This window comes from Dermacentor variabilis, chromosome 3, assembly GCF_050947875.1.
Source record: "Dermacentor variabilis isolate Ectoservices chromosome 3, ASM5094787v1, whole genome shotgun sequence".
In the NCBI taxonomy this organism is placed as follows: Eukaryota; Metazoa; Arthropoda; class Arachnida; order Ixodida; family Ixodidae; genus Dermacentor; species Dermacentor variabilis.
Window position 1 is genome coordinate 144,672,980 of NC_134570.1, and position 24,447 is coordinate 144,697,426.

General features: G+C 45.8%; 1 protein-coding gene across 1 annotated transcript in view; it reads left to right on the plus strand.

Annotated features, from left to right (window-relative positions):
* Positions 1-24,447, plus strand: part of LOC142574246 (sodium-coupled monocarboxylate transporter 2-like) — a 180,897-nt gene that overhangs the window by 65,625 nt on the left and 90,825 nt on the right. The window contains exon 6 of the mRNA XM_075683380.1: positions 3,961-4,028. Coding sequence (XP_075539495.1) covers positions 3,961-4,028 — 68 coding nt within the window. The remainder of the gene's footprint in view (positions 1-3,960; positions 4,029-24,447) is intronic.

Genomic DNA, 24,447 nt, shown 5'->3' on the forward strand with positions numbered 1-24,447 from the left:
GACATCGCTTGACAGACATTGCAAGGGAGGCTTGCTCGAAAAAGAAGTTGAGTAATAGTGAAAGGCTGATTGCAGAAACAAAATAGAACAAAAATGGAACAGCTTTATTTGAAACGCACCAAGTGTTTTCTTTGGAACGGAGCCCCGTTAATTCCCTACTTTGAAATTGTGCTCTTGTATTGACAGCCTTGTTTTTACTTTATGTCAGACATGAACTCTTTCTCGCCAGAGGTACACGTAACGCCATGTGCCTCTACCCCAAAGTGCTTATCGTGTCTCTTCCTAAGATCGTCGCTGTGTTATCTCGTCGCCGTGTTAATGACGACCAGATGGCTGAGATGATCCTGCGTGACGATCAAATAGTTCCTGGGCGTCACTGCTCCTTCTCGTTACGAAAAAAATGGCTCCATGCACTTCTGCGTCGACTATCACAGCAGTCTGCACTAGCTCGCATATTAAGATATTTACTCGTTGCCACGCATGGACGATGCCCTCGACTGTTTGGACGGAGCGGAGTTCTTTTCCTTATTGGGCTTACGCTCCATATACGGGCAAGTCCATTTGGTACCATCTGAGGTATCTAAAAAGGCCTTTGTCACTCCCAACGGATTTTACATATTTACCGTGATGTCAATGGGCCTATGCAATACGCCAGCCACGTTATATTATCTATTTCATGGTGTCTCAGATGTAACACGTGCCTCAGATAGGTCGACTATGTAGTTGTTTTTCCGCTGATTTCCACACACATCGGAGCCTTCTCTAACGAGCTCAGCGAATGTTCGCTGATGAAGGACTCCAAATACACTTAACGAAATGTTCTTTTGGCGCCTGACTATTCACCATTCTTGGTCATTTTGTGTTTCTAGAAGGCATTCTTCGTGATGCAGCCAATCACCGCACCGTGGCTTAATTTTGAAAACCGAAGAAATCAAAGCAATTCCGAACCATCGTCGGTTTGTGCTCGTAGTTCCGCCATTCTAGTAGAAACGTTGCCTCCTTAATTGCACCACTGACAGGCCTCTTTCAAGGTGAAAAAGAGCTTTGGGGTTCGTCTCCAGACTGCGACAAGGCGTTCATGACATTACGCCGCCTTCTAACTTCAGCACCCATACTCCGGCACTTCGATCCCGTGGCCCCCGAAATATGTCTACCCCTATGCAAGCGTTGTTAAAGCTGGCGCTCTACTCGCGCGAGGGAAATCATGCTTATAGGAATATGTTATCAATACGCAAGCTGCACTCTCCCAAAAGCCGAGTCTAATTTCTCCGTTAGTGAGAAAGGGTCTTTGGCCATCATCTGGGCTCTTGCACAATTTCGCCCTTATTTTGATAGTCGTTCCTTTGACGTGATCACTGACCATCACCCTCTTTGTAGGCTGGCTACCTGCAAATATTCATTTGGATACCACTCCCGATGGGCCCTTAAGCTTTAAGAGTACGAAATTAGTGTTCTTCACAGGTCCGACTGCAAACACCAGTATGATGGCGCCTTTTCACGCTCACCTGTATTAGATAAGTGCTAGCGTTTGCGCATTTCGGCCCACTATTTCGTCACCTGCACTGTACAACTTGGTATCGGAACAGCACAAATACCCTTCGGTTATCTCTCTAATTCCTGTTCGTTCTCACCCCTACACCCCTTCACCATCCCACGAACTTCGCAATGTTACCCACTATGCCATTCGTGATGGCCCTGTTTATCGTCGAAACTTTCTCTCCGATGTTCGAAAGTTGATGCTTGTCCTAACCCGCCATCTTCGTGTCAAAACATGCGCCACTTTTCCCAACTACCCGCAGTGCGCGCATACCGGCATCTTCGAGGCCTACCTTGACTGGTGCCCTGATGTCTGCATAGGATCCCCAGTGCTGTCTCCGCTCCGCGTGCTGGATGATTAAGGTCCGTGTGTGCATTCTTTCCTATTTCTCCTCCTTGAAGAGAGAGCCACAGGCGATGTGTGCGAGACACCGGCACTGTGCGCGCGTCACAGGTTTTCTCTCAGGAGAGTGAAAACCGTCTCCTGAGCGAGGCTTTCGAGACTTCTTCAAAGACGCCTCGCCAACGCGCTGAAGCCTTCAGATTTTGAGTAAGTTTGACTGTGTGTTGCTCTCCGCGAACAATTTGTAAACCTGACCTTTCCGTAATGATTTAATTAATAGTCTTTCTCACTCTTTACGTGGGTCGGCTTTCGTATCTGCTTGGGCCCCTCCATGCTGGTCAAGTTTCGAAGCCGCCAGGCCCACGCTGCCTCCTGTCGTAGCATCGTGCAACTAATGAAATTTCGCGCCTTTGACACCAAAGTGACCTCGTTTCTTTTTCTGACGCATATGACTGCACTTTATTTTTTTTCTGCCGGAAGTGATCTCTCTTCACGCAGACGGAACTAAGTCCATGAATCGCCGACGAGCCGACATACTTTGAAAGTGTGAGCGCATTGTGGTGTCGTCTCCCTTCTGTCCTTGTTCGCTGGCTCTAAATATGTTTTTCGGAGTCAGTTTACGAAAACGCCCAACAAATCGCAGTGTGAGCTTTCATGGAAGGTTCGCTACGGCGCTATAAGCAATTCCAAAAATTTCAGTTCCAATTCTGCAATCAGACCTCCGCTATTGGTCAAAAACTTTTTGGACCACCCCAATTCACCTGTCGGTCACGCCGCGATGTGAAAACCGCGATAGCTCCCCATCTTATATGACGTGTACACACTGATTATGCACGATTTGACCGAAGAAAACCACAATAGTAATTTCTCACTGGACGCCTTTTCGCCATTAGCCCTCGGATGTTGGTCAAAATTTTCGGGCAGCACCCACTTTACCTGCCCGTCACGCGACGTCACAAAACCGCAAAAACTCACCGCATCAAAGTGACGTGTACGCGTTAAAGATGCATTAATATGTGGAACAAAACTGAATATTTTTCTGAATAGCTTCAGGCTGCCCCGTTCCGAAAGGAATAAAAGATGGCTGCCCCCGATGGCTCAGGCACTGGCTACTCGCACCTGCCGGAGAGCATGGGTGTATTTGCGTATAATAAATCTTCTTGCGTGGCCGTGTAACGTTTAAGAGCACATACGGCACGTTTACGACCTCGTTCTGCCAATGACTCTTTGTTGAGGATCGGTTTTAGCGTTATTCTTAAGCTTCCGTTGCATGCCGCCGCGATTTTAGACCAGCCATTGCGAGATAGGTGAGGGAAAGCAGACCAGTAGCAGACACTGGCACCACCCTCTTCATCCGGTTATCTATGTTCAGTGCAGTTTCTCGGCCCCATTGAATCCTTCTCCTCTTGAGTGTGCTCTTCGCATTTTGTCAGCCAAGTAGATAAGACAAGCTGCTCAGTGTAGGCCGTGTTATTCGTTTTTCAAGCAAAAAATATGACCTCCTATGAATGAGGGGAGCGTTTGATATGTCTGTTCCGACAACCGTGAGTGCGGGTAACTGCCCAATGCTTACGTCGGCGGTTACAGAAATTTTAAATCAGAAGATTGGAAGAAAAACACATTGGAATAGTTTTAGGTTACAGGGCCCCAGCTGCATTTACCTTGGAACATGTCTGACGGCTACCCGTTCGCTCCACATCGCTATGAACCTCGCACAACACAACTTTGACAAAGAGTACAGCGTGGAATGCATAGCTAAATAATAATTTTATTGGGATTTGCATTGGGCGTTCTGTTTTATTTTGGTTATCCTTGGGTACCACTTCCGCATAGTTATGCCGTTGCCCTTTCGCGAGCGTTGGCCATTGTACTATTCTTGCTTCTTTTTGCTATAGCAAATAAAACTAATATTATTTTCTTATTTGACCGGTTTGGCTATGAATACACACGGTTAATTTTCATAGATGATTACGTAGGACTTAAAGCTCTGAATTATACAAGTAAATATGAAATACTAGCGTGTGCTGCATATAGCTATGCCAATACCCGCTTCATGCGCGATTGCTTTGTTGCCTTTCCAGTGCTTTCCGTTCCCCTGATCTACACTGATATTGCCATCGGCTTAGCAGGAACAACGTACACCGCCTTGGTAAGAGCATATAGATACTCACCAAAGTAAAAATGGTTTCCTATATTTATTCATCACTATCCGCTTTCAATATTGACGCACCTGGTTCAACAAGTCCGTCTTTTATACATATTCTACGGAACAAAGCAATGGGGCCAGCTGGGCTATTTGGTGATTTGTACTGAAAGTAAAGAGCACGAAAAAGCAACCAGACGGCACAGGCACTAACGCACAACTGAGAATATTTATTGACAGGAATGCGAATATGTGCACCTGCATTGAAAGATTCAATGGTGGTTTTTCGGCGCCGTGTTCTTTTTTTCGCGCTGTTTACTGTTACTATGCAACAATTCCCTAGCCCAGATTTTTATGCCAATAAGATTATCAGCCTGTATCATCCACTTAGCACCTGTCCAGTCTTTTAAGCCGCTGTTGAACTAAGTCAAAAAAGGAGATTCTGAATAGCCAACCCCCGTCGCCGTCCTAGATTATGCTTAGCGTGCTTCGGCAAGGGGTTATTTGTGGGAATGTGGCGCACTAAGTGTTAGAGGTAGCGTTCCGCTTACAACCGTGCCTTACCTGTACGCGGGAGCGGGCCGGTACTTTGAGTGCCACTTCTTCATGGACATGTTGATAACCCTACACAGCCTCTGCATCCAGCACTGCACCCTGCGAACAGAGGCGCAGAGCGTCAAAACGCCACATTCCACTACAAAGAATGCGAGAATGCTCCCATTACCACCTAAGTACCGGCTTTAAGCCGAGCTCTCTCTAGGAAAAAGGAAATCGTGACTCAGTCCTCTATGCAATCTTTGATCCCTCTTCCGGCATAACTCGTGGTACCTCTGCGCTGGGGCAACATCACCATGCGTTTATTATCGCTGTCATTGACTGCGCTATAATTGGGATCGGCCGTAGGAAACAATTTGCTAGTCGCCCTATGTAACTCTGTAGCCCTTTCTCAGCTAACCTACGCGCACCTACTTATGGGGCACAACAATAATAACAAATCTAAACCTACCGTTCTTAATTCAAAAGACGTTTATGAGAATAATTGCAAATGTCCCATATGATTGTCATACGCAGCAACACATTAAGAAATTTAAAGTTGTAAAGGCGAATTATTGTTGCGATTATCGTTTACTCCAGTCATACTGCTCGGCCAAAAAAAAATTGCACTCCATGTTACATCGAGATTTCAGAACTAAGAGAAAATGTCGCCGTAGGCACGACGCCTCGCCCCAATATATGTCATATACGTACTCCTTAAAACAAGTATCCGAAACAGTAAGTCACTGTTACCCTTCCAGCTTTTGCTAAATAATATTTCCAACAAATCTGGACATGTGTCAAAGCCTTCTAGAAAAACATTGATACCTCTGTTTCTGTGAATTATGTTGCATTTATGCATTTATTTTCTTGCACTTCTTTCATGAAACATTCCTTCGTATTTTGCAAAATTCTTATGTTGCCACGGGAAATCACTTTGTGTACGTGTGTGTAGAAGCAGTCATTTGTGTGAAAAGTGTGTGTAAACTGACGCTGCTCTGTAAAGAGGCAACCACACCGTCCAGCTTATCTTAATAGCCTTTTGTGTTTCTTGTATTTCTTGTATATTTGTTCAAGTAGGATAAATTCAAACTCAAAATTCAAGAAATTCATGGTTAGTCCTCACAGAAAGCGAAACGCTGTTTTATTTCAATTTATGCAGTGCTCGACGGAATCGATGCCACCTCACGTGGGTTTCTTAAGAAAAGGAGGCCGTTGCTATCGTTCTGGGCCACAAATGCTTTCTTTTGTATCCTTATTGCCTTCTCTGCAAGTTCGCTCATTACCAACACATCAGTAGAGGAAACAAGCACGTGCAAAAACATACTTAACATATACCAACTAGCCCGATTGTAATCATATCAAAATTATCTTAGCATTGTCAAGGGTCCCAATTTCGACAACCATTGCCGAGGAAATTCGTGGGCTGATTGCACTTCCAGGTAAGCTTTTGTACTTTCTCGGAAGTAATTCCCGCAGGTTTTGCGTCTGGCTCACACTAGTTAAACAAGCGATTCCGGAGCGTGAGAGGCTGTGAAGGTGAGCGAAAATTGTTAGATCAAGGAAAAACACATCTTAATTTTTGATCGCTTACCTGATGCCATAGGAATCTAGCGGGAATATTTTTTCTGGTTTTGTATAATAAGTCTTAAAAATCGAATCATTCCTAAAAATGAGAGGAAACCTGATCTGTTGCCTCAAGTTGCATGTTTACAGGTTAAAGAATCTTTTCCCCATGCAACAAAAAGAAGAACGTGTTTTTTTTTTCATTGTAATTTTGAGACTGTTGCTGTGTGTTTAAAAAATACATTTTATCCTTGGTGGAGCTTGCATTGATTTGCAAATCAGTAAATTTTGGCCTTGGCTGCCATTCTAAAGGCATCTAACCACGTACCACTACAAAGGGGCCGGAAATTCCGTATCGCACACACCCTATACGGCTTTTTCCTTTTAACACAACTCAGATATCTTTGTTTTCGATAAACATACGCTATGTAAGGCATTTTCTTGGGATTTGACTCATAACTGAGCAGGAAAACAAGCACGCAAGAAGCAAGGATGAAACGAGTGCAAAGGACTGACGCTTACTTCCGAGTGAGGTTTCTTGAAGAAACGCGATAATTATAAGTAACGCACGAAATTACCACGGGATATCACATTCGAGATAAAACAGTCAAATATTAAAGGATCACAATGACACCTCCCCCCCCCCCCATTAGGGAGGAGCCATATCACAGCCACGTGCGATGACAGAACCTTGCGGTCCAGTATACCAGAGGTCGCAACACACAATCGAGATGATAGCACAGCCCGTCACTTGCCTCTACGAAATACAAATAAAGTAGGTTAAAGCACATGCGCTGACTCATCAACTAATAAAAAGCTAGAAAACCAGGACTTAAAAAGGAGACGCTGCTCCGATAACAAGGACCCGGGAGGGCCACATAACAGAACAGAAAAGATCTGTTTCGCCGGAAAGGCGAGGCACCGTTTGCGATAGCAAATTAGGGGATACCTGTACGAAAGAAGGATAGTAGTTTTAGCGTCCGTACAAAATTGTAAACATTCGCTTCCTAATTACATTAACAATGAGAAAATGTGTAAGCATGACTGAACGAGGACGCAGGAACTAATAGACACACATATACAGCACTCTCTTTATTTGACGGCGTGTTTCTACACACAAACATTTTAACACCCTTAAGGGTATAAATCAGTTTGTCGCCAGACGAACGCCCTAAGGGTGTTGTTGTCTAGACCCTACAGTTGGGGTGCAATTATAGCATCCTTGAGGAAGGGTGTCCAACAAAATAAACTTAGTGTGTAAGGGTGCTAGTCCATATTAACACCCATCTATGTGGGTGTTGGCAGGGTGTACACCCTTTTATTTCTAGCGTGTATGGAAGACAGGTTCGGCAGTGCTCGCCTTCAATTACTACTATGTACAGTGATCCACGTGTAATTCTCGCGTGTGCCAGAAGGCTCAAGTACGTCTACCAAACGCACCGTCGAACAGCCGGCCTTGAAGCATCGATGGGCATACACAGCATCTATACGTGTGGATCACATTACATATTAGTAATTCTCGGTGTATATTGCAAAACCTGTCTTCGCTGCACAAATACAACCTACCAAATTTGACCCTTTTGAGCATGTATATGAACACCAACGGTTATCACGATTTCCAGATCCACATAACATGCAACACAGACTGGTATGATATATGCTGCATTTTCAAGAAAAATGCAAACATATTTATTGCATGCTGCAATACAGAGTACAAGATATACATAAATCGCATGAAATATAAACATGCACAATCACCAAACACATCGGTAAGTACAAGAACATGTACATTCCCCAAAAAGCTATCTAAAATTTATGTATTGATCAAATCTGTTATTAGAGAGGAAACTATGTACAGCGGCACTGAAAGAGCCTGAGTTGACCTCGCAGTGTATTGGCCCACATAAAGGAATAAATTTTCAGTATTAGGCTCCAATGAACGAAAATTCAAGTTTCGATGCCTTGAAAGAAAGAAGCATATTGCAAAGGTGAATTAGGGAAGTAATTGAAACGCAGAGCAAATGCATAAGAAAGACACCTGTTATTTTGCACGCTAATGTAATCGCATAGCATTATGAAAAGTTTGCAGAGTCGATGTAAAGCATAACTGGCCAACATTTTTCAGACTGAAACAATACTTTCCAAGCATAAACGTGTTGTACGTGAGGCTTAAGCAAGGAGCATTATTGCTAATTTTCTCTTTCCAACAAGATAATTTGAGCACGAAAAATATGTAGAACTTTTAGTGCCTACATAGTTTGAACTCTTTTAAAGCGAGAGTTCTCTGGGCTAAAGGTGCTGTGTCGCAGATTTTCTAACTGCAATTCCAGTTTCTATAAATATTTGTTTTGTATCCCGAAGGTACTTGTAGTTTGAAAATACCTTCTTTTCTTACTATAAATTAAAAGAGTGAATATTCTACACTTACTAGCCTGGGTGCAAGCTGCACAGGAGGCCTGATAAAAACAAACCACTGTTGATTAACAGATTTTGCTGAGCAGAATAGCTGGACAGTGTTTTAAAAAACATAGTAAATTGCTAAATAATTTGCACTTAGATGCAGTAATACAAGATTAGGGCTTGCTGTAGCGTGTGGGTATACAAATTAGCAAATATGCTTTAATAAATTAGCCATACTCTCGTTACTAAAAGAACACAGGCACAGCCAGTCATGCAAAAGTTCAAGTTAAATATCACACTGTTAACATTTGCCAGCAAATGCTCATATCAAGCATTATAAGTATACTGAACAAGGGTGGTTTCTTGGCACAGTTGGCAATTAATGAGACAAAATGACGTGCAGCATGAATGACAAGGACTGCGAGAGACGACATAGACTGCGCTGACTTCCAAAAATATTTTACTGCGTTGCCACATCGTGTGTATATATACAACAGTGGGCATGCGCAGAAAATGAAAGGCAGTGACAAGGGGTGTTCTAACCGCAAGTCATTGTACTAAGAACATGGTCACATGAAAAAAAAGAACATCACAATTTCTATCTGTTGAGATACAAGACTTCACTAGGGGTCAGCGCGATAGAGGGGCACTAACGCACACTACGCAGTTTTCTGGCGAAATCTGCTTCTATAATTTCCCGGATGACCTGTGAGCTGTGTCTCGCTAAAACTTCCGAATCTTCAAAGAGGGGCACGCAGCCGCAGTCCCAGCAATGGATGCCCAAGTGGTCTTAAACAGTGTTATGTACGTTGTTATAGTTATCTCTTAAACGATCGTTTAGGCACCTGCCTGTCTGTCCAACAATGTTACTGCCGCAAAACAGGCGAATTTGATAACCCACTTTCGTTGCGCATGTCAGAAAACGTTTTCTGTGCCTGACAGAGCAACAACACTGACGTGACTTAGGCGCGTTTACACACTTACAAAGCATTGCCTGCTTTTCCGGCGATGAGAAAACCACTGATTCCTGCAGGTTGCCCAATCTTTTTTAGCCTCTGGGAGACATCATGCACATACGGTAGCACTGCGAACCTGTGTCTCAACCGGCTGGTTGCTTGACTGAGTGGGCTCATTATGGTTTGTGCACCTCAGAAGCTGTTCCGCTGTGGCTGAAATTAAGACGCAGGGGTAACCAACCTTGGAAAGGCGATCAACCGTGGCAGTAAGACTATGTTGTATCTCGTTTGAGCAAGATATATTGAAGCTGTTAACGAGGCAACACTTCTAATACCTCGTTTAACGAGCTTTGAGTGTGCAAAGTTAAAGGGCAAGAGTGACTTCTTACTTCTCGGTTCGAAGCACCAGCACATAATCGTTTGCAAGGCACAGCCTGAATATCTACAAAGCGCAAGGAGTCATCAATGGGGCGGGGTCCTTATGTGTTATTTCTAGAGGCTGCAGCTTTCTTAAAGATCTCCAAGACTCCCGAAGCAGCAGGCTTGAAAGCGTCATCAGTGCGATCAATAAATACAAGGTAGCCATCCACGAACCTGCACTTTGACAGGAGACGCATCTGGGAGACCTTGAATATTGCAATCATGATGAGCTAGATAAATATCACTTAGTGGCAGCGCCAGGCATAATTCAATACGAACACCATTCCTTTGTATACTGTATAGGATCATGCCTGGCGCCGCCACTAAGTGATATTTATCTAGCTAATCATGATTGAAATATTCAAGGTCAGCTAGACGTGTCTCCTGTTGTCAAAGTGTGCAGGTTTGTGGACGACTACCTTGCATTTATTGATTGTACTGATCAAGCTTTTGTGCCTGCTGCTTTGGGAGTCTTGGAGATCTTTAAGAAAGAGCTGCAGCCTCTAGAAGTAACAAATCAGGTCACCATTGATGATTCTTCGCGCTTTCTAGATCTCAGGCTGAGCCTTGCAAACAAACAGGTGTGCTAGTGCTTCGAACCGAGAAGTAAGAAGTCACTCTCCCTTTAACTCTGTACATTCAAAGCTCGTTAAACGAGGTATTGTAAAGTTTTGCCTCCTTAGCAGCCTCAATAAATCTTGTTCGCATGAAATGCAACATAGTCTTGCTGCACAGGTTGATCGCCTTTCTTGGGTTGGCTACCCTTTCGCCTTAATTTCAGCCGTAGCAGAACAGCTTCTGAAGCGCACAAAACGTAACGGGCGCACTCAGTCAAGGAACCGGCCGGCTGAAAGACACATGTTTGCAGTGCTACCGTATGTGTATGATGTCTCCCATAGACTAAAAAACATTGGGCAACCTGCAGGAATCAGTCCTTTTCTCATCCCCGGAAAAGCTGGCAAGGCTCTGTAAGCTGTAAACGCACCTGAATCGCGTCAGAGTTGTTGCTCTGTTGGGCACAGAAAACGTTTTGCGATATGTGCAACGAATGTGGTTTACCAAATTCCCATTTTGAGGCAGTAAATATGATGGACGGACAGGCAGTTGCCTAAATGATCGTTTAAGAGAGCACTATAACAACCTCCGTAACAATGTTCAAGGCCACTTGGGCATTCATTCCCGAGACTGCGGCTGCATGCCCTTCTTTGGAGATATGGAAGCTTTAGCGAGACACAGCTCACCCGGTAAATTATTGAAGCTGATTTCACGAGAAAACTGGGTAGTTTATGCCTTACTGCCCCCTCTATCGCGCTGACCCCTAGTGAAGTGTTGTATCTCAACAGATAGAAATAATGACTTTTTTTTCAAGTGACCATGTTCTTAGTGCAATGACTTGCTTTTAGAACACCCCTTGTGACTGCCCTTCATCTGCTGCGCATGACCCCTATTGTGTATATACACACGATGTGGCTACGCAAAATATTGTTGGAAGTCAGCGCAGTGTATGTGGTCTCTCGCAGTTCTTGTCCTTCACGCTGTACGCCATTTTTTAGACTGAACAGTGGATATTAATTGATTCAAAATGTGAAAAATATAGTACACATCTGAGCTGCAAAAATGCAATCGATGCAGCAAATGGCGTTTAGCTTTCCAAAAGAAAAAAATGTTCACGATTAACCACGAGGTGCAGGGACTCCATTCTCTGAGCATCTTGACCAATAAATGCAGCGCACCCGCCGTGGTTGCTCAGTGGCTATGGTGTTGGGCTGCTGAGCACGAGGTCGCGGGATCGAATCCCGGCCACGGCGGTGGCATTTCGATGGGGGCGAAATGCGAAAACACCCGTGTGCTTAGATTTAGGTGCACGTTAAAGAACCCCAGGTGGTCAAAATTTCCGGAGTCCTCCACTACGGCGTGCCTCATAATCAGAAAGTGGTTTTGGCACGTAAAACCCCAAATATTATTATTAAAAAAAAAATAAATGCAGCGCATGGCATTGGTAGAATCTTGCATACTGCATGAAAAAATAGGAAGAGAATCATGAGAGTTCACTCTGTGCAATTACACATGTACTCTGCAGAAAAGTTGATAAGGCAACAATCTTAATTAATGTGACCGGGCACATTGCACAGTTTAGGTAACTGGTCAATACAAGTGAAAGGTAGGAGAAATTTCTATTTTGAATATTTAGTAATAGTATGTTACCGTGAACACTAAACCACTATGCCATCGTGAATACAAGGCACATACCGCAGCAAAAGCAAATAAATTTACAGTAGTCTTTTCACCATAGAAAATAAGACGGAATAAAATTTACACACATTACCAATGACAGCTCCCCACAACAGACATTTGTCCAAGAGTGTGTATGTGACCTTAATATAAACTTGACAAGAAATCTGCAAAATATCTCTGCATTACACTTTATAAGTACTGCAGCTGAGAACCTTACGGGATGTGGGACATAAAGACTGAGATGCATAAGACGTTAAAAAATTACTGTTTTCACACAGCATTATTAGACTAGGAGACAAAGAGTACTGTTCTACAAAGAGTGCACACAAAATAAAAATGAGGGAACCCCCACTGGCATTCTCATTTGCCCTGCAATACATGCATCCAGCCAAACAATCTCCAACTCTCCTATGCGGTTTATTAGACCCTATCTGTATTCTAAAGTTCATGGTATTTTTCTTATTTACTAATTTAGTCAGAATTGGCATTTCGGCATACTTTTCTCAAAAATTCAGCATGCGTTGTCAACTATTTTCCTTACAGCACGCTCCCTTCTTTCAATGGGTTAGCTTGGGAGCCGGCAATGGGTTAGCAATGGGAGCCGGCCATGCCCACCGGGGAACTGACGTTCTCTCCGTGCGAGTGAAATGGTCAGAGCTCAATCTGCTGGTGAGGGCTATATCGGAGGCCATAGTATGTCTTCTGGGCTCCACGTGGGCGCTGTTATGGGGCACAGGATGTTCATTGGGAAACAGTAGAGAGTGTTCAGGTATTTGTACTCGAAAAACATCGACTCATAGTGTAAGAAAAGAAATAGGAAGCTTATCAGCAAGTATGCGGCAGGTAGAGTGAGCAACACAGCCACAAAGAACGTGAAGCTGAAAGTCAGAGAGGCTGAAATAATTTCATGGATAGCGGCAATGGAAAAGAAAACTCCGATGAATAACTACTTAAGAGGAAAAAACGAAATTGGGAAAAAACAATTTATGAACACTCATAGGGAAGCCCATTACTTTTCGAAGTGAGGTCACGATGCCTTAGGACACACACCTATAAAGCGAGATATATGATGGAAGAAGAAGCATGTGCTTGCTGTGGTGAAGTTAGGGAAACTATGGAGTATGTTTTATTAGAATGTGAAGATATCTGCCCAGCGGTTAATTTAGCCTCTTTGGAGCCCTTAGGTTAAGCGAGAGCAGGGGGAAGGTAAGCACGTCCGCAGTAGATATTAGTACGAGGTCATTGGAAGATTGGTGGAAGAAAAGTACGGAAACGACAAAAGAAACGGAAATGTATAAAAACAAAGTTCACAATAGGGGGTAGAAAATTTGCTTATGGGAATTCATCGTGTTTTTGTTTATTCTTTCTATTTCTTTTTTTTTAACCTTGGTAGGGCATTGTGCAGAATAATAGCAAGAGCTTGGTGGTGCAACCCACCACCTTATTCCAAAGGGGACGCTCATAACATCCATCCATCCATCCGAAGCGAGAGAGATGAGCTGGGCTGCTGCCCAAGGCTCATACGTGACGTGTTTTGGAAGGCCGATAATATACGTGCCTACATATCTTGAGCACTAGCCTAATTAACTTTGACAGCCATTGTAGAATGGTCGGTAAGGATGGTTCTTAAAGCGAAGCTTTCTTTGCCTCTTCCTTCCACTTTCCCACTTCTGCTGCTGCTGCTGTGGCTGTTATTGTCCGGCGCAACACGTCGGGGATGGTTCAGAGCGTGTGTATATTTTACAGGCACGAGCGAGAGGAGAGGTGACAGGAGAAACTCGTTTTCAACCCACCGCGTCGAATGTGCACAATGCCCTCTGGAGTGCACTGGTCGTCGCCACATTAACCTGTTGAGAGCTGTAATTATCCGTGACTCCCCTCAAATGCATTGCAGAAACTGCAGCGCTTGCTTTTCTACTAACGTGCGAGTTCAGAGAGGACGTAGAGAGAACTGTAGAGAGGAGGGAGAATAAGAGGCAGTTCCCATACAAGGGAGAGGGTGAGGTAACGTGAGAAGGCAAGGAAATCCTACTACTATACGACAGCGGTTGCGGGGAAACTGGATAAGCCTAAGTTGAAGGTACAGTACAGTACGTTGCTGCTATTTATGAAACATAAGCGCCATGCAAATATTAACACAATGATGTGGGGCTCCCGCATCGCGGAACGGCGCGCGCAAAAGACGTCGCCATGAAAGGCGATGAAGCCCGTGAGCTGCACGTTCTTCTCCGGGCCCGCCATTAAACAGAAGCGTCTATTTTCTAAGACTCCGTCTTCAATCTACGTTACATTTTTCTGGTGGAGGTGCGGGGTACATGTTACCACTCCCAGATCGAACACTGCCTACAAGCCCAGTATGAAGTCCGGTTCAGCTGACTCCAGTTCACGTACGGACAAGCCGTCGACTTCAAGGACTGCCACCTGAGCACGGGCCTCTACCCAACCGAGTCATAAGAATGAGTACCTCAGTTGCGTCTTCTTCCTCAACCGCACCGACCGAGGTCGTCCTTACCCAGCAGCGAATCCCCATATCCTTCCATGGGGACACCTTCGAAGATGTTGAGGACTGGCTCGATCCCTTTGAGCGTGTCGCAGAATTCAACGGCTGGACTACAGAGCGCAAGCTACGCAACGCCTAATTTGCCCTCGAGGACTATACGCGGACATGGTTGGAGAACCGTGAGGCGGCCCTATCGACATGGGACGAACTCCGACGGCAGCTTATCAGCACATGCGCCAGCCACGATCGCAAGGAGCGAGCTGAATCTACGAATCAGGCGAGGGTGCAGCGTCCGAACGAAAGCGTCGCAATGCTTGTGGAAGATATGTGCCGACTTTTCCGACGCGCGCATCGATCCATGACGGAACAAAAGAAGCTCAGGAACTTGATGCACGGCGTCAAGCAAGAGATTCGCTGGACTAATGCGCAACCCACGAAAGACCGTTGCAGAGTTTCTCGCTGAAGCCATATCCATGGAAAAGGCACCGCAGCAGCGAACAAGGCAGTACAACCGACGTGTCAACCCTATCGCGTGACCCTCTCGCTATACCCTTGTACAATACCGACGCCTTGCGGGAGCTCAGTAGGCTTGTTGTCCGAGAAGAGCGTCAAAAGCTTCAGGTGGCCCCAGTATTGGTACCGCGACCCGCTCTGGATGTAGTATTCCGGGAGGAAATCAGGCAGGCAGTACAAGTCCCGGAGCGAAGCGAGACACTACAGCACGAGGTACGGCAGCCACAGCCTAGCATGTCGTATGCGGAAGCTGTGGGAAGTTCTTTGACCCCGACTTTTTACAATGTGCGCGACGTCCCAACTTTCATGGTGTGCGCGCCGTTGAAGAAGCGACTGGCGACTTCAGGACTCGCCGCACGCCACTCATGTCTGAAACACGACCACCCTGCAAGAGCGACGTATGGCGCACTGCAGACCGGAGGCCCTTGTGTTTTCACTGCGGTGAAGCCGATCCATTCTAAAGGGCGTGTCCTTACCGCCGAGCTGGGCTCCGTGGATTTTCACTGAATGCGCTGTGCCCGCACAATGGTTAACGCCCCCTGGAGATTGAAGCTTACTTCGCGGACGCCAGGACCTCGTTTGTCCCACGATTCCGTCTCCCCCGGTCACCGTCACCTGCCCGAAACAGGTCTTCCAGCCCAATCTTCACACCGAGTGCAACAAGGCGTCGCTCACTCAGCCCTGCCTCCCGGGAAAACTTAGTCCAGCGACCTGCGGAGGTGAGGTCACTGACGTTGCGAACGCTGAAGATCCTCCACTAAGACGACCACGAGATGACGTAATTGAGACGCAGAGAAAGCAGTTTAGTTCGGTGTCAGTATCTTGTGACGTACCAGTTACCATAGATGACCACGAAGTCACGTCGTTAATCGACACGGGTGCGGACGCGTCTGTTATGAGCCAGAATCTCGCGTGTATGCTGAACAAAGTTTCGACGCAATGGACCGGGACTCATATTCGTACTGCAGGAGGGCACCTCATAACTCCAATGGGCTGGTGCACGGCACGAGTCAACATTCGTGTCTTCACGTACATCGGCGACTTCGTCATTCTTCCTGAATATTCGAAGGACCTTATACTCGGCATAGATTTCCTTCAGGCGAACGGTGCCATCATCGACTTGCAACAGGCTAGAGTCAGCTTCGCTACTACGCAGGCCATAGCGAACAACAATGGAAACGACCGCGACATCGCGCTTCGCGTAGCTGACGATGCCGTCACGTTACCACCCAAGAGCAGCATGCTTTCCCTTGTCCGATGCGAAATGGCGGACGACTTCAAAGGAATTGCAGAGGCAAACATCCCTCTGCTTTTTGAGCGCCACATTTGCATAGCCAGAGGGCTTCTTCAGGTGCGCCACAAATGTTCAGTCGTCTTGCTAACAAACTTTAGCAATGAATATCGGCATGTACCGCGAGGAACGTCAATGGCATCTTTTCGCAAAATCATTGATGTTACTGACATTGCCACATTGGAAACCGCATCATCTAAGCAATCTGAGTTGCCCAGCCTAAAGGAACGGATGCACGTTAACGCTGCTCTGTTACGCCATCAGCAAGACCGTCTACTGAGTCTCGCGAATGAATTTGCGGACTGTTTTTCAACGTCGTCCAAAGTACGGTGCACGTCCATCACAAAGCGCCACATTATAATGGACGAGTCCGCACGTCCTGTTCGTGAGCATCCTTACAGAGTGTCTCCATTGGAAAGGAAAGCGATCAAGCATCAGGTGAAAGAGATGCTCCAAGACGACGTGATCCAGCCGTCCACAAGCCCGTGGGCCTCCCCTGTAGTGTTAGTCAGAAAGGAAGACAACACACTACGCTTCTGTGTAGATTATAGAAAGTTGAACCGTGTCACAAGCGCGATGTTTATCCATTGCCACGCATGGATGACGCATTGGATCGTCTACAACATGCCAATTTCTTTTCCTCATTGGATCTTAATGCAGGTTATTGTCAAATCGAAGTCGATGAACAGGATCGTGAAAAAAGAGCGTTTGTGACACCTGACAGGCTTTATGAGTTCAAAGTTCTCCCCTTCGGTATGTGTTGAGCACCTGCCGTCTTTCAGCGGATGATGGATACCGTGCTTGCTGAACTCAAATGGCAAGCCTGCCTCGTATACTTGGACGACGTCGTCGTGTTCTCGAGCACGTTTGACGAACATTTCGCACGACTCGAGAGTTTCCTCGCGGTGATCCGTACTGCCGGCCTCACCATCAAGCCTAAAAAATGCTACTTTCGGGTTCCAAGAGCTCAGATTTTTTGGCCATCTCGTTGGTCATAAAGGCGTCCGACCAGACCCCGACAAATTAGCTGCCGTCGCCGAGTTTTCGCTACCCACAAACAAGAAGGCTGTCCAACGCTTCCTTGGTTTATGCGGATTATATAGGCACTTCGTATAGGGATTCTAGAGAATAGCTGAACCTCTGACACGCCTCACACGGGACGATGTGCCTTTCATTTGGTCGGACGAGCAGCAGCAGTCGTTCAATGAATTGTACAAGCGCTTGCAAACAGCCCCAATACTTGCTCATTTGGACGAAGACGCTGACACTGAAATTCATACTCACCCCACCAATACGGGTCTCGGCGCAGTTCTTGTGCAGCAAAGGCTGAGAAAAACTACTCAACTAATGAAAAAGAATGCTAAGTCGTTGTGTGGGCAATTTGTAAATTCCGACCCTACTTGTACGGTAGACCCTTTAAGGCTGTAAGCGATCACCATGCCCTGTGCTCGCTTGCCAACCTCAAAGATCATTCAGGCAGACTAGCCCGTTGGAGCCTGCACTTACAAGAGTACGACATTACAGTTGTCTACTGATCTGGAAGGAAGCACAGCGACGCCGACTGCTTGTCACACGCACCACTCCCTACGACGTCCTCGGACCCTGACCATGACTTGCCATTTGTCGGCGTTATCGACGCCATAAAGATGGCAGAACACCAGTGCGCTGACCCTGAGCTGCTGCCGCTGATCGAGCACCTTCAAGGAGCTGAAGGTGTCTTACCTCGGTCACTCGTGCGCGGCTTATGATCGTACTCTTTGCACAACAACGTCCTTTACAAGAAAAACTGCGGAAGCGGTCCAAATACGTACCTCCTTGTCGTGCCGTCGGCGCTGCGCTAAGACATTTTGCAAGCCTGCCATGATGAGCCATGTGCGGAACACCTGGGATTCGCTAAGAAATTAGCAAGGATACGCCAGAAGTATTACTGGCCCCGGCTTTTTTCTTCTGTGCAACGGTACGTCAAGACATGCCGGCATTGTCAGCGCCGCAAGAAACCACCAGTTAAACCAGCTGGCTTTCTCCAACCTGTGGACCCTCCTCAAGCACCGTTCCACCAAATAGGAATGGGCCATTCCCAGTGACCTCTTCGCTTAACAAATGGATAGTCGTCGCTACCGAATAATTAACCCGGTACGCCGAAACGCAAGCTATTCCGCAAGCAAACGCGTATGAAGTGGCCAAGTTTTTTGTACGCCACATCGTCCTACGACATCTTGCACCGTCTGTTCTCAACACCGACCGCGGTGCAGCATTTACAGCGGACCTTATGGAGGACGTTCTCCAGCTCACGCATTGCTCTCACCGCAAGAGCACTGCGTATCACCCTCAAACCAATGGATTGACTGAACGTCAGCACAGAACGCTGGCTGATATGCTCTCCATGTATATCGACGTAGAGCACAAGACGTGGGATGAGATTTTACCCTATGTAACCTTCGCCTATAACACTGCTGTACAGGAGACTACACAGCTTACGCCTTTCGAACTAGTATACGGGCGCCACATCACGTCGACACTTGACGCCTTGCTACTTCTGGTTGATAATAGCCCGCCCGGCGAACACGTGGAAGAATTCGTACAAAGAGCCGAAGAAGCACGCCAGCTTGCTCGGCATCGTATCCGGAGCCAACAGCATACCGACACCCTTCGTTACAGCCAGGGTCGACCGGACCTGCATAACAATACCGGTGACTTCGTGTGGGTCTCGACACCCACCCGGCGCCGTAGACTCTCGGAAAAGTTGCTCCACCGGTATTTTGGTCCCTACAAGGTTACACGCCGCCTCAGTGACGTGACCTACGAAGTCGTCCATTGCAGTTCTGACCCCGGTTCACTCCGTCGTCGTCCTTGCGCTGAAGTTGTTCATGTAGTGCGCATGAAACCCTACTATGCGCGTATGTGAACGCCGAGATGCAGCTGAGGAGCTCCATTTCTTGTCGCCAAATGAACTTTTTGACTCGACCGAGACGGTCGCATTTCGCATGGGGGGGGGGGGGCAATTGACACAATTCTGTGGGGCCCCCGCTCCGCGGGACGGCGCGCGCCAAAGTTGGCGCCATGAGAGACGATGAAGCGCGTGAGCTGCACGTTCTTCTCCGGGCCCGCCAATAAACAGAAGCGCCTATTTTGTAAGACTCCGTCTTCAATCTACGTTACAATATGCCAAGCGGATAAACTACGCAAGGCGTGCCAAAGCAGAGCTACATTAACTAAAGCGCAGCGCAGGGTCCAGGGGACACTACGGAAAGTGTCGACAATCAGCTCAGCAGTTCTGTGCCCGCCGCGGTTGCTTTGCGTCTATGGCATTGCTAGAGGTTGCGGAGTTGATCCCAACCGCGCCAGCCGCATTTAGATGGGGGCGAAATAGAAGGCTTATGTGCACTTAGATTTTCGGACACGTTAAAGAACATCACCATGTCAAAATTAATGTGGGGTTCGCCCCTACGGCGTGCCTCATAATGCGACTGTGGTTTTCGCACGCACCGCCCCATAATCCAAGTTAATATTTCTGCCACGGCGGGGTGTGCCACGCGAGTCAGTGGCAATGCTCAACCCATTTAGAGTGTTTGAAATATGACGCACAACAACGCCTCAAGCAAACACCTCTTCCTGTGTGTTCTGTGTATTACGCAGACAAACAGCAGTGGTGCACGCAAAAGTAACGTTTAACATCAGCTCACCACTCTCGTGTTAAAGTAAACGTTGAAGAAATTAAGCTTCGCCTGTCTGCATCACTGTTGATTATGGTCAATCGAAGCATCCAGCACGGGAAGCTTCGCTTACATTGATTCCTACAACAAGCGTGATCTGCATATTTTTTTCTTACATTCAAGTGTGGCGTAATATATAGATACAGGGAACTTGATGTGGTTTGTTATTAATGGTTCGAAACGGCACAAAAGTAAGAGTATAATGTTTTTTATCACACATTTGAGACGTGAATCTACCCATTTGCCATCAGGTGTGTGATAGTTATTATATATATAATTATTAAATGTTGACAAAAGTACCCGCTGATCAAAAACACCATGTGTGTGGCCTTGGCGTGTTATATTATTCTGCACGCGAATAATGCTTACGCAGAGTTTTTCTTTTTGTAGTAGAAGGTCCTATTTGGCGACTTCACACAGTTATGGCGCACGTGGGATATTAATATCTATCTGCCCTCATGGCCGAAAAATAGCCCTTTTGTGCCAGAAAATAGTAGTAGCGAGTCGCAATCGGTGCCAACGTATACGTCTCAAAGAGGCAAGGAGAAACGTGTTCACCGACGATTACAATGCACCATAACGCGAAACTTGAGCGTAGCTCTACACGTGTTTCATTTCGCAATATTTCGCGCGGACAGGCTTTCTCGAGCGGAACGGTGCAAACTTAGCGAAGTGTGGCGCGAGTGCCTCGCTAATTTGGAGATGGCGAGAGCCAGCGCGTAGGTGACGCGTGGGCGCGTCTCACGAGCAGCCCACGCGGACAGACCTATCAGGCGACACGCGCTACTCTTGTGTAAACTCGTAAACATCGTCACCGCACTAGAGTTTTCTTCTAGGTCTTTCGACATATCCACCTCATCCACTATCTGCCTTATGGTTCCGCTGCACTCTCCTCCTCCACTTTCCTCCTTTCGTGTTTCATTCTCCGCTGCCCTCCGAGTTGGCTTTTTCATCTTTCCCTGCATCATTCGATCGGTCACGCCACCTCCGCTGGCCGCACGAACGGGCGCCTAAACCCTGTTTCACATGATGCGAATTCCATCGCACCGGAAGTGCGATTTCCGTCGCCTGCGATGAAAATCCCAGTCGCAGTGCCGAACCCCCCCTCCCCCGCCCCCCGATTTCCGGCTGCGAACAAACGGTTGGTCGCACCGTCGCCGCGATCACCACGATTTTCCGTTGAAATTGCGCCAAGAGCTATTTCGTGGTTTTTTTTTTTTTTGAAAAGGGCATCTCGCTGAACAAGTGCAATGCGCGGAGATACCGAATTCTGAACGTACACGAAGGGAAAATAAAAATTGTTTCACACATTCTGTTCTCCCATTTCTATGTGTTCCTTGACACGCTGCGCCGCAAATGGGGCGCATTTTCATGTTTACTTCGTGCACGAGGGGTTCGATCCCCAAGAGACATGCCCTTTTGGAGTCGCCACAATTTTCTTTTGTCCAGTAGCATGCAATAATCGCGCGTACAGAGTAGCTTAAAGAATTTCAACTTCGGCAAGGATAAATGACAAGAGAGCAAAGTATCCGAAGTTTCAGCATTGCGCTGGACGCGGGGCTGTTCAGTTGTATTTTTTGCCGTTTTTCAAGCGTGAATTTTGCGATGCATCTTACCTCACTTACTCATTAAATGTGACATGCCAAACGTCAGGCTACTGTAATACATTTTATACGACAGAATTAACTCCGTGGCTTAAATAAAGAGTGTAGCCAATTTGTTTTCAAATACTTCATGCACTTTAAGTTGCATCTCTTCTCTGCATAATTATTCTTCCTGCACAGGGACCAATCCCAGTGCAGTTAATAATACTTTCTAAAAAGAGTGTAATCACATTTATTAGTGTGTAAACACATAGCGATATCCTCTGTGATTACTACCTTTATAAGCAATGAAGTATCATACTACTTGATAGAACATATCACCGTAAAATTTTAAAATAAATTTCTACATTTCAACTACATAGAATATGTAATTTATACAATAAACAGCCACAAACTGCTTTTTAGCAATGCCACCATTGTTGCAAGTTTTACCTACATGCAGGGAAGAAAAACAATCGGTAGAGAACAAAATTGTTCAATTTATTCACCTGTCACTGTGGCTATAGCGTTTTATTTATTTATTTATTTCAGCACTGCTGCTAGCCTGGAAAGGCTATGGGGAATGGGGGGAGCAGGAATGGGGTACAAGATGCATAAATTCATTATACAGACAATACATGTTTTGCATAACGTCGCTTGCGCGTAATATATATACACCAGGACTGGTTTCGTGTACACGTACAGGGTTAAGTCACATGGGAAAGCATACCGGGCAAAACATACCCATACAAGGCAACAAAGGTCATTTGTACATGTAGACAACAGAAAACAAAAGAACTAGTGTCTTCTGGCAAACTAAATTGTGGACAGGTGAGCCTTCAGGGCTAAAACGAAAGCAGCTGAAGACGAGTGTTCCACAACGTCAGCTGGAAGCATGTTTCATTTCCGCACCGTTCGTGGAAACAACGAATTTTTAAAGATATCGGTTCGACAATAAAATTCTCGCAGTTTCTTGGAGTGGTGCTTCGTTTCGCGTGCTTCGTTTAGTGAGAGACTGAAGGAAATGGTTCTTTGTTATCCCTATTTTATTGTGATAGAGTAGTAGATAAAGGTACTGTAACCCATTAGCATGGTGCGGAGACAGTAACGAATCCAGTGCAGCCTTTTTCATCAAAGCACTAGCAGATGCGCGCCTGCTGTAGGCATTGTAAACAAATCTGACCAATTTTCTTTGAAGACTTCGAACTGGACGATATTTTCCTTTCGTGTACGGGACCCACACTATTGACGCACACCATATGATTGGTCGGATAAACGTTTATATGTCATCAGTTTAGTGCCTTGTGGCACCTCTCGCAGTGTTCGTCTTAGATACCCAAGTTCTCTTACTGTGTTTTTCTTGATCTAAGAAATATGTTCGTTCACCGATATAGTTTTTTACTTCAGATAATAAATTTCCATCTAAACAGTAGTTAAATTGTAATGGTAAGAGCTTAATTTCTAGTGATTCTCATGAGAACGGTTCTTCCGGGGTTTATTTTCATTTGCCAGGTCTCGCACTATTTTTCTATGTGATGAAGAGTTTTATTGAATTAGTCTTGGTCGTGAGGGTTATCACTCCTGTGGTAAATTATGCAGTAATCTGCAAATAGTCTGATTTTGACGAATTCTTGACTAACTTTGTCATTTATAAATACCCAGAAAATATTGGTTGCAGGACCGACCCTTGTTCTGCTGCTAAGACAAGGCGGGGGGGTTGCATTACCAGCCATGGCAGTTGTATTTTGATGGGAGTATATGCAAAAAAAGCTCTTGCGCTAAGATTATGTTCATCAGCATCTATTGAACTCTTAAACTTTGCAAGACTATTGCTGAAGGGGGGCAAGCAGTAAGCAAGCAGTGAGTAATCTAGCAAGCAGTACTAACACCAATAGAAAACAAGAAGCACAATTGTAGAACAAGCACCTTCCCTGATATTTCAAATATGTAAACAATCATTGCATCAATGCGTGCTGTTCAACAGCACTGCACAAATAAGCATGATAAGGCATAGCAAGTAGTCTAGCAGGAAGCTAGTTCTACAAACGCATAAATGTCAAGACATGAATGATCATAGTACATCGTGCACATAGCACAAAGAAAACCTTTTTCTAGAGTTGGTCCCTTCTGGCAGATATGAGTGGGCCAGAAGCCGCAGAAACTTTATTGCAGGGCATTGTGTAAAACCCCTAATGAAAGAATGAAGGGAGTAAGGAGGCCTTTAATACAGTACCTCATGCCACTCTGATAGGAGGAACGATGAGCAAGAATATTGGTGGTAGAGCACGCAACGTAAACTGCAACATTTTTGAAAGACAGAAAATTCCAAGTTAGATTTGGAGGTACAGTTCGCTCACCCACACCAACAGCAGAGGCATAGTGCAAGAAGTACTAGAGCCTATGGAGTACTACAGTCTCTGGGAGAGCTATCTTATAAAGAAATAAAAAATGATGCAACAAGCTCTCGACAACATCGCAAACTCTCTAATCCAGTCTGACCTCTCATTTTCTGATAAGTCAGATAACATCGAGGCCGGAAATAAGACCAGAATGAAGAATTACCCCAGAGTGCACGTTGTGTTTCCCGTACCTGGACAAATATATGCGCAAGTCAACATCCCCAAATATTCAGCTAGTGTAAGACCAAGATGGCAGAGCCAGCACGTGCGCGAAACAATTATGCCATGGCTGGATAGAAATTCTACACCTGGTGA